This window comes from Erpetoichthys calabaricus, chromosome 6, assembly GCF_900747795.2.
Source record: "Erpetoichthys calabaricus chromosome 6, fErpCal1.3, whole genome shotgun sequence".
NCBI lineage: Eukaryota > Metazoa > Chordata > Cladistia > Polypteriformes > Polypteridae > Erpetoichthys > Erpetoichthys calabaricus.
In genome coordinates, this window is record NC_041399.2 from 147,905,719 (window position 1) to 147,916,811 (window position 11,093).

Consider the following 11,093-nt stretch of genomic DNA (forward strand, 5'->3'; position numbering starts at 1 on the left):
TTGAATTGCTGCAAAATAATTAAAAAGCTCTGATCAATTTAGAGTGTAGTGTTAAGTTTTTATAAGGTGGAATTTTTAGCTGCTTTGTTCACCTTAACAATGTTTTCCATTGTTTTTTCCTTAAAAGGGAGAGTCCCTGTTGCATATTGCTTCATTGTATATCATACTTTTTAGCCCATTTTATCATTGTTTCATTCATGGCAAAATTTTGTGACAAAAAGTCTTGCTAGCACACTGCCTTCTAAACTGAAGCAGAGACTGCATATCACTGGCTATGAAAAATCTGAGTTATAAAATAGCCCACTGGTTCTCAAGCTCAGTTCCAGGGTCCCACTGGGGCTACAGGTTATTATTACAACTAGTTTCACAAATCAACGAGTAACTGATTTAATTGGTTAACTGTTCCATTTCTGGTCTTATTTTGCATTTAGAAAAGCACTCCAGTATGATGTTTGAATATAAAGCAAATTCGGAAATTCGTATTTTTTGCATTTTTTAATGGTTTCTTTTTCATCTGGAGTATACTATTAATTTACGCAAACACTAATAATTAGGCCACAGAGACACATGCAGAAAACACTGAATGTGAAAGGGGAGCAGCTACATCAGTGTCATACTCATTTGTAGGTTAATTAGTCAGAAAACTCTAAAATCAGACCTTGTCAACTTCAGCCCTGTGGAATACTGTAAATGCAAGTGTTCATTCCAACTAACCACTGCTTTTAACCAGACTCCTGCCCACCTCATGCAAGCAAGTATTTCCAGGTTTTTGCCTTTTTTGTGTTAAAACAGAAATAATAAAACAACAGCAGTTTGCTATTTTTTATTGGAACGGTATGGGCATTTGTGCATGTTACACTTAGGTAAATTACTTTTTCATATTTTTTAATACATTTTTGGTTACTTCAGCTATTTATTGCTAATTAGCAGACAAGGGAGTATGATAATGAGGTATCTGCACCCCTTTAGTAAGTGTAATTTGTACCTGTATCTACACTGCTCATCATTAAATGTTAGGGATACACCTATACTATGTGTTGGCATTGGTATCAGTCTGGTACTGCCCCCTTAGTGCTCATACACTATATCAACTCTGTCATATGGCCTTTTACAAATACTGGAATCAAAGGTCAGGTAACAGAAAACTTAAACAGTGGGTATGCAATACAGAAACTTGCAAAACTGTAAGGTGGCTATAACTAGATCAGTAAATGACAAACATTTTTCTCACAAAGAAGATGGGGAGAGAAAGTAGCAATGGAAAAACCTGAGACAATTTTCTTTTTGCCAGAGAACTTAGATTACGAGCTATGCAAAACAAACCCTGTTGAACACATGGCATTCACATTTCAGTTAGATTTTCCTATATGTTTCAATTTGGTGTTTGTACGTGCTTATTCTGGGAATAAAAATTATTTCAGACTGAGCTGTCACATACAAAATTGAATTTAAAATATTCAGTCAGTTTTTATGATTTGTGGTGGTTAGGGGCAAAGGACCCTGCAAATGCAAAAATCCATGAAAACCTTTCAATGTAGGCTGAGAAAGAGAGAGAGAGAGGTGGATGAGAGGGGCAACACACATAATGCACAATTACAATACTACACTGTACTACATTTACATAACAGTTAAATACAAAACTCAACTTCAAACTGTATACATAGGCCTGCATGTACAGTGCATCCAGAAAGTATTCACAGCGCATCACTTTTTCCACATTTTGTTATGTTACAGCCTTATTCCAAAATGGATTAAATTCATTTTTTTTCCTCAGAATTCTACACACAACACCCCATAATGACAATGTGAAAAAAGTTTGAGATTTTTGCAAATTTATTAAAAATAAAAAAATTGAGAAAGCACATGTACATAAGTATTCACAGCCTTTGCCATGAAGCTCAAAATTGAGCTCAGGTGCATCCTGTTTCCCCTGATCATCCTTGAGATGTTTATGCAGCTTAATTGGAGTCCACCTGTGGTAAATTCAGTTGATTGGACATGATTTGGAAAGGCACACACCTGTCTATATAAGGTCCCACAGTTGACAGTTCATGTCAGAGCACAAACCAAGCATGAAGTCAAAGGAATTGTCTGTAGACCTCCGAGACAGGATTGAATCGTGGCACAAATCTGGGGATGGTTACAGAAAAATTTCTGCTGCTTTGAAGGTCCCAATGAGCACAATGGCCTCCATCATCTGTACGTGGAAGAAGTTCGAAACCACCAGGACTCTTCCTATAGCTGGCCGGCCATCTAAACTGAGAGATCGGGGGAGAAGGGCCTTAGTCAGGGAGGTGACCAAGAACCCGATGGTCACTCTTTCAGAGCTCCAGAGGCCCTCTGTGGAGAGAGGAGAACCTTCCAGAAGGACAACCATCTCTGCAGCAATCCACCAATCAGGCCTGTATGGTAGAGTGGCCAGACAGAAGCCACTCCTTAGTAAAAGGCACATGGCAGCCCACCTGGAGTTTGCCAAAAGGCACCTGAAGGACTCTCAGACCATGAGAAAGAAAATTCTCTGCTCTGATGAGACAAAGATTGAACTCTTTGGTGTGAATGCCAGGCGTCACGTTTGGAGGAAACCAGTCACCACTCATCACCAGGCCAATACCATCCCTACAGTGAAGCATGGTGGTGGCAGCATCATGCTGTGGGGATGTTTTTCAGCGGCAGGAACTGAGAAACTAGTCAGGATAAAGGGAAAGAGGACTGCAGCAATGTACAGAGACATCCTGGATGAAAACCTGCTCCAGAGCGCTCTTGACCTCAGACTGTGGCGACGGTTCATCTTTCAGCAGGACAAGGACCCTAAGCACACAGCCAAGATATCAAAGGAGTGGCTTCAGGACAACTTTGTGAATGTCCTTGAGTGGCCCAGCCAGAGCCCAGACTTGAATCCGATTGAACATCTCTGGAGAGATCTTAAAATGGCTGTGCACCGACGCTTCCCATCCAACCTGATAGCGCTTGAGAGGTGCTGCAAAGAAGAATGGACGAAACTGGCCAAGGATAGGTATGCCAAGCTTGTGGCATCATATTCAAAAAGACTTGAGGCTGTAATTGCTGCCAAAGGTACATCGACAAAGTATTGAGCAAAGGCTGTGAATACTTATGTCCATGTGATTTCTCAGTTTTTTTTATTTTTAATAAATTTGCAAAAACCTCAAGTAAACTTTTTTCATGTTGTCATTATGGGGTGTTGTGTGTAGAATTCTGAGGAAAAAAATGAATTTAATCCATTTTGGAATAAGGCTGTAACATAACAAAATGTGGAAAAAGTGATGCGCTGTGAATACTTTCCGGATGCACTGTAAATGGGAAAAAACACTAATATCCACTTTACTTGCAGGAATAGCTGCTGTAACATCTTCACGGATTTTCTGCTCTTTTTTTTGATATACCTTACAGTGGTGAGTAACCATAGCAGGTGACTTCACCAAACATATTCAATAATATATCCATTTCTTGTAGGGTCACAATTTTCTTCTGTCCCTTGGGAACACTTTTAGAACAATAAGAAGCAGTACATTTTGGACATAGGATTATATTTTAACTTTACTGCATTAAATAAATGCAAAATGTTGTGAGAAACATGAGACAGAATGATGACTGGGCAAGCAAATCACATGTGTGAAGCTGGCTTTTGATACAAAGAGGTGTGACTTCCCCAAACAATGTGCATAGTTTTCCAGTTCTTTCGTGAACTGTAACTTGTAACAAAATTTCACTTAAAATATTATATATATATATATATATATATATATATATACACACATACATACACACACTGTATGTAGATAAAGTAGTAATTGATACAAATACTAAATATATTCATTCATAACAGACCTTTTTAGATAATTCTTAACATTTTCTAGTCTGTGTACATCTACTGTAGTTTTCCACAGTAGGTCGCAAACCTTGCACATTTACATTCAACATTATTGATGACAAATCCATAAACGGGTCCAAAAATTGTGAAGTGCAAGGGCCAACTGTACACGAATCTGTTTTAGACAATTAAAAAAAAAAAAAAAAACCTCAAGGTTTCATATCTTTCCACTTGGCTTCATGTTACTGCAGCTGGCTCTATGGATTATTTGCTGGAGAGCCACCCACTGCAGCAAGGAGAATGATTAGGTTCTGGCTGCATCCAAGCTTTATGCACAGATGCCAATAATGACCAAGAAAAATTATGTACTTATTCAAATAACAAAATTCTTTAAAAATAATGTATGACATGGTTATGACTGAAGCAGAAAAAAGTTAAAATACCAAAAAAAAGTTTAAATTGCATATAATTCTGGTTTGTTAAATTTGACTTGATTGTACAGTATGTAAAGTTATTTTCTTTGTTGAATGGTTTTTTTTTTTTCTTCAAGAAAAAAATAGCACATAAACAATCATATGTGCGCATTTCTTTTGTTGTTACTGTTATTACTGTCATTGTTCTGAGGAGATGTGCATGTTAGAAGCGTATTCTATTGTGTACACATGACAATAAACTTGAACTGCATACACACCCATCTGAACCTTAACCTGTCTGAATATCAAGATCAGAGAGTGCTAATTCTAGTCTAATTTCTTTCCTCAGCTACTTCAGCACAAAAGCTTCTTTAAACACTATGCACCACTGTGATCATTAAAAGGCTTTTTAGTGCATCTTGAAAAGTTGTAGATAACAGAAGAATCTATGATAGAGCTGAATTTGCTTGTTAAAAGAACCAATCTCTAATATTTTAAAACTTAATTAAGCTAGATACCATCTCATTCTTTTTTATTGCAGTTCTAATTTGTTAAGAGTTCTATTCCTATTTAAGATGCATCTATTGCTGTCTAAATAATAAAAACATTGACAGATTATTAACGAATAAAGACCATTAGAAATACATGTTCATTCTTTCTTAATGTTTCATTCATTATGGTTTATTAAATAAAATTGTATTCTCATATTTATTGTTAAAAATTCAGCATTAATCTACCTAATAAAAGTACTCGTATAGTATTCTGTTTTGGCCTACACTGTTCATTGTGTACTTGGTATTAGATAGATAGATAGATATTAGTACTGGTTGCTATTAAAAGGTATTGGTACATCAATAATAACTATCAGCATTTGGACTGAATGAAGGGAGTAAACTCCACAGAAACAGGTGAATTTAAAAAATATGGTAATAGAAAGTTAAATAATTAGAGCTATGCAAAAAACATTTCTGAATTTCTTTACTATGGAAATAGCATACTAATACATTTTACTGAAGACAAACCAAGATATAAAAAGACTAGCTATTTATAAAATTACATCAATCAGAAGACTGACACTTTGATCTATGAAACTGTTTGCAATGAAAACCTGTAGCCACAGTGAAACTGAACTTGAGAACCCCTTAAATTGGCCATATTTAACACAAACAGAATTCTGTCTCTCTATTATAATAAAAAAATCTTGGGTCGAGACGTGATTTTCTCAGAGACGCTTTAACATCCCGTGAGACAAAAGGACTGCTGTTGTATAGGCTTTTAAATGTTCGATGTGCTGCGCAACATGCAGATCACACAGCACTGCACAAGCAGCAGCAGCAAGCCAGCTAATCGAGCATTGAGGAGGTAAAAAAAAATATATATATATTATTTCCCATTGTATCACCATTTAAGAGGGGGCTTCTGAGGAGTGACCGCATCTCCTTAGCGTGTGTTCAACTCCCCTCTTCACAGTGCGAGAGGCAGAGTCTTGAAATGGCTGGCACATTGTTTGCCAGTAATTATCAACCCCCCCGGGACACGCAGACAAATATCAACAAATAAAAACTGAAACCATAACCAAACCCTGGGGTGGGCGAGCGAAGCGAGTAGGGGGCAGAAATATAAGTTGCGTATTTTCTTAAAATACGATCTTTCCATGGCCATATGTACTGTATATCTTCCAAATATAGGTTCATCCAACAACAAACAGAATATAGAGTAATGAGGACTGAAGACTTTAAGAGGACTTCAAGTTGAGAATGGAGTGGTTCAATGAACAAATGCTGTCATTATAAAGCAATCAATGCCAAACAAAGCAGTAGTAGCTATAAACTTTGTTGAAATTAATTACTTTGTCAGTATCTGCTTCATATCAATATAACAAATTCCTTCCTGAATTAACCAGATTATTAACCTGACTTTCCCCCCCCCCCACTTATAAATGCAATAAGAAATAGTTACATTTTTCATTCAATACTAGAGCAGTTGTAAATAAATTTCCATCATTTTGGAATATAGTTGTACAAAAATTCTTCTGTTGGTAGTTAGGCACCTGTGTGGACCTGTGCAGACAAAACAGCCTTGATTCAATGCAACATAAGCAGAATATTAAAATATTTTAATATAAAATATTAGAAAAACCTACGGTGGGTTGGCACCCTGCCTGGGATTGGTTCCCTGCCTTGTGCCCTGTGTTGGCTGGGATTGGCTCCAGCAGACCCCCGTGACCCTGTTTGGATTCAGCGGGTTGGAAAATGGATGGATGGATGGATATTAGAAAAACATTTTAACATTTGAAAATATGCCTTTCCAAATCCAGATGTGGCATAAAAATATGCAATTGTCTTGAAACCTTAGGATGTAAATATAACAATAAAATAGGGACTGAGAAAGTAGGCTTCATATCCCAAGGACGCTAACTCAAATTCTCTAACACACAATGTGACCTTGATAAGAAAGTGGGCTTCAAGCCACAAGGACGCTACTTTAACTTCATCTCAAACACACTATGTGACCTTGAATAAGTCACTTAACCTGCATGTGCTGTATCCTGATCTTGTAAAGTATCAGCTACGTGTACTCTAAGAACGATAAGAGTATTGTGAAATAAAAGACAACATTATAAATCTGTGTATCTGGAAGTTAAGAAAACAATGTGGTGTGTAATTACCACAATGTCTCAGACCACCACCAATTACTTACTGTATAACTCTGAACAAGTACTGTGACATCAATATACTGTATTCCTGAAAAGTCAATTTCCACTACAACCCTGAATGTCCAGCTATAGTTTACACCTGGTTATTAAAAAGGAGTGAAACCCCCTTTGTTTGTACATTATTTTTGTTCTGAGGAGACATACAAATATGAATCACATTGCACCATATGTACACAACAATAAACTTGCTCTGACTTTGCGTTTGCTTCTGAATTACTACCTTTTTAAATCAAGATATATGGCTTCAATGTCATACCATTCATACACAGTATTGCAGCATACAGTGGTACAAAATAATGTTCCCCAGGACCAAAGTATAACATACATAAACTCAGGACAAGTGTAAGACAAGTAAAAAACTATACTATACATGAAAAACAAGTAGCAGGTAATGCGCAGATAGTACTACATTGTAATAGGCAGTAAAATAAATAATAACAAAAACTAATAATAAAAACAACCAAATGTAACAAATGTACTGCATATGAACTACTTGCAGCAGATTTGAGAGGAGTGTAGAAGCAGAGAGTTGAGTGTCTGGAACGCCAAAAGGGTAGAAGCTTTGCAGAACTGGTTCCGATGCTACAAAACCCTCTGCCAGATGTAAGAGGGACGAAGAAAACTTGGAAAGGGTGGGATAATATTAAGCAGATGGCGTTGTAACGAAACAAAATGAATATTACAGCAATGTAAAATCGGTTCAGTATCGCAAGCAACCTGCAAAAATTCTCAGACTTAAACTGGTCAGGGAGGGCAATGGTTATCTCGCCAATTAAATGTTCAAAGATTATCTTTGCAATAACGTGACTAGCGTTTTAAATCGATTGTCTTTCTGGCTTACAAACAAGAAGTACTGCTTGGTTTGCTCTGATTTCACCGTAGGTGTAAAAGGTCGTATCGACAGCAACACAAAACTTTTCAATGGCTCAGCGGACCACTTGGAGTTCCATTTAAAAAATATACAGCCTAATCTAAGTTCAATCTTAAATTCATTCAAACTTGCTGCATGGACATCAAACGCTAAAGATGCAATTGAGTCTGCGAATTATTCCAAAACTTTGCGGAAACACACACACTCTCTTTACATTCAGTGCTGTTGCCAAATCTCACACGAAGAAAGTTATGTACGAGCAGACCAGGCCTACAAAAGGCCTATATGTCACAGCAGAGTTCTAACCATGAAAAATCCCCAGCCGGCCCCGAAAAACTGCTTACCTGGAGTCCGGGCTACGACTGTACGATCTTCTGTAGGGGCTCTTGGAACGGCGGCCTCGGCTGTAAGGACTGGCTGCCAACTCTCCCTGCTCGTAAGGACTGTGTCGGCCATAGCTTGGGGAACGACGCCAGCTGTATGGACTGCTCGACTTCTGCCTTCGGGCCGCATACACTGGCGGGGGGCTAGCAGGGTGACTGGTGCTGTAGAAGTCCGCCTCCCTACCTGCGTAGTAATTCGGACTGGGTGACCTCCTCTTGCTGCCATAGCTGTTGGGGCTTCTTTTACTTCCGAACTGAGTGTAGCCACTCGCTGGAGACTGGTAGCCGTAGCCCTGGTTGTATGCCCCACCGTACGGACTATCCTCCTTAAAACTGGGGCTTAGCGAATTCTTCTTCCTGTAGGCCCGGGGTTCCTCTTTTGCCCTATATGCTTTTGGGGTGTCCTTATAAGCAAAGGGTGCTTCTTTGTCAGTCTTGGACCGACTGCTTTTGTTCACCTTTGCTTCCAAGAGACTGGAAAGTGGTAGAGAGACTTTCTTTTTGCCGTTACTGTCACTAGTTCGGCCATCATCCTTGGCGTGCTTTCGGGATTTGGACCGCTCTCTATCGCGGGTTGCTCGGCTGCTGCTGCTATTACTACTGTGGCGATGCTCCTTACTGACCGCATGGCGATGGTGCTCCTTACGCGATCGCCGGCTTTCCCCTGGCACAGTGTCACAGTTGTTCGGTTGCATAAGAATCCGGTGGTCGCGGGTATCGGGCTTGGGAGAAGGACTGCCCGAGAATCTCTCCGACTGTGAACTCACATCGTCGTACTCAACTTGAGTGCGTGGGTCGCCGTCCCTTTGTGGAAAGGATCGACGGTCGCTGCCGGGCTCGTCTGTTCGAAGAGATAGCGGTAGTCTTGATCGGCCGTGACGGCTCCTACGGCGTTTAGAGGAGGCTGAGCGACGCTTCTCGCGGCGCTTGGGCACCTCGGCTCCCGTACCTAAAGTCCTCTCCAGCCGGGGCTTCCGACCTTCCTGTGCCGCCTCCGTGCTCGGCATTTATCAACCAGCCTGACTAGCTGATCTGTTCTTTATATGTAAGATTTTTTTTATTAGGTGTATATCTAAACTAACTTGTCAAGCAAAAAGTGATATTCAGTAACACATATACTCCAATAGTGGAGCCATCCCCCCGCCCCCCCCAAAAACTAAGCAAAAAAAGCTAAAGCGCCAACTGTACTACATCCAAGTAAGCGACCAGGAAAAGGAGCAAAAAGAATGAGATCCGATCTTGAAGACGATTCCAGCTTAAAACGCAACTAAAATCGCAAGCTTCCAGGTGTAGCTCATACGTAATCCGTCAGGGGCAGACTTGCTGTTAAGTTAAATATATATCCAACTTGAAGTAACTTAAGTTTGGTGGTTTTCCGCCTTGAAGGAATAAACGGAAACAAAGTACATCTTCTTCTCCAGTCTTCTACACATAATCTTTAAAAAAACACCATCCCAGTACGGGCTGCAGTGGCTGCGACGTCTTTTTGTTAACACGGAAGTGTTGTTTCGCTTACTTTCGGCTCCACTCCGGCAGATTCAATAAAAATGAAAGTATTTTCCTTTGGTAGTTTCTCCTCTAACAGTACAAAACTCAAAACCACTACACAACGTACACTAAGGTAGTAAGTAAATCGATTTTCTGTGCGTTAAATCATCTGCCTTTTATTTAACTACTGTTAATATTATAATTTATCAAAACAATTCTTTGTGTGCTGTCTGGTGCGGAGAACGCTGGCCGCTTCGCTTGGTACAAACTGAAACGCCTGCTTTCCTTTACGGGAACAGGGGAAACCTTGGCAGCGCTTAATGAGTTCCGTTTCTAAGGGGAGACATGACTACGTGTATAAATATTTAATTTTATAATCAACGCAACTTATATTTCAAGTTTCATATTAATTGTATTTCCAAAGTTAAACATTTATTTTTTTAGTTCAGTTGTAGCAAGGAAGGCTGCACCCAAACGTGATAAAAGTTACAAGCGATTTCAGGGGGACGGCAATTTAAGGAGCACATCAACGCGAGAGCGAGAACCGCGACATGGCCGCCAGCCTTCTTCCTTTTTCATGAGCAGCATCCGGTGTGAGAGAGAGAGGAAGGGCAGACAGTAATAGTGGGCGCATCACGATTTCTATACGTAACGTGCACTAATCGCTGACATTTTTGACGGGTGTTCTTCAAGCTGTGTCAAGTTTATTTTTGTTTCTTAAAATGTTTGTCGCATGATTTTGCTTCAAAGCGCTTTGATTCTTTTATTGAATAATAAAAAAGACAAATTAGGCGCAATGTATTAAATACATCGATTGTAGAAACACTGAAATAATTTATGACGCGTGACCAAAACAGAATAAGATTTAAACTGTTTTATTGTTTGCAGTGTATATTGGTTTTCCGTGAGTACAGTGTATTACGAATTTACCGACGTTTAAATTGGATCCGTGGTTGTTACAGATATTCTCTTAGAAGCAGTTATTTCACAATTATCATGTTTCTCCATTTAACCGGATGTCAGCAGGGTTTGAATGGGATATCGATTTAAGATGTGCATTTTGTACATTTGAGGACTGAACTATTGTTCAATTTTTGGATGTATTTACAAAAAAATCTGGTACAATCTTAAATCTTTATTTGTAATGACTACTAGTATTAATATTTCCATAAAGGGTAAAGACGTGTTTATTTATAACCATAGTATGGACCATAAACGTTGACGTATCCCAAATTTACTTATAAAAAAAATCAAATCTACATCTGTAAATATAGATGGTCAAAAAAGATGACTGCCTACACAATTTTAATTTGGAGTTACTCATTATATTAATACATTGATACAGCAAAAAAAAAAAAACTATATATACATCCATCCATCCATCCATTGTCTC

General features: G+C 38.9%; 1 protein-coding gene across 2 annotated transcripts in view; it reads right to left on the reverse strand.

Moving 5' to 3' along the window:
- Positions 1–9,996, reverse strand: part of cdk13 (cyclin-dependent kinase 13) — a 94,594-nt gene extending 84,598 nt beyond the window's left edge. The window contains exon 1 of one of the 2 annotated variants that reach the window (XM_028803977.2): positions 8,174–9,996. In XM_028803977.2, coding sequence (XP_028659810.1) covers positions 8,174–9,219 — 1,046 coding nt within the window. In that variant the 5' untranslated portion in view covers positions 9,220–9,996. The remainder of the gene's footprint in view (positions 1–8,173) is intronic. The other variant, XM_028803976.2, reaches the window with a different exon arrangement.
- Between the last annotated feature and the right edge of the window lie 1,097 nt (positions 9,997–11,093).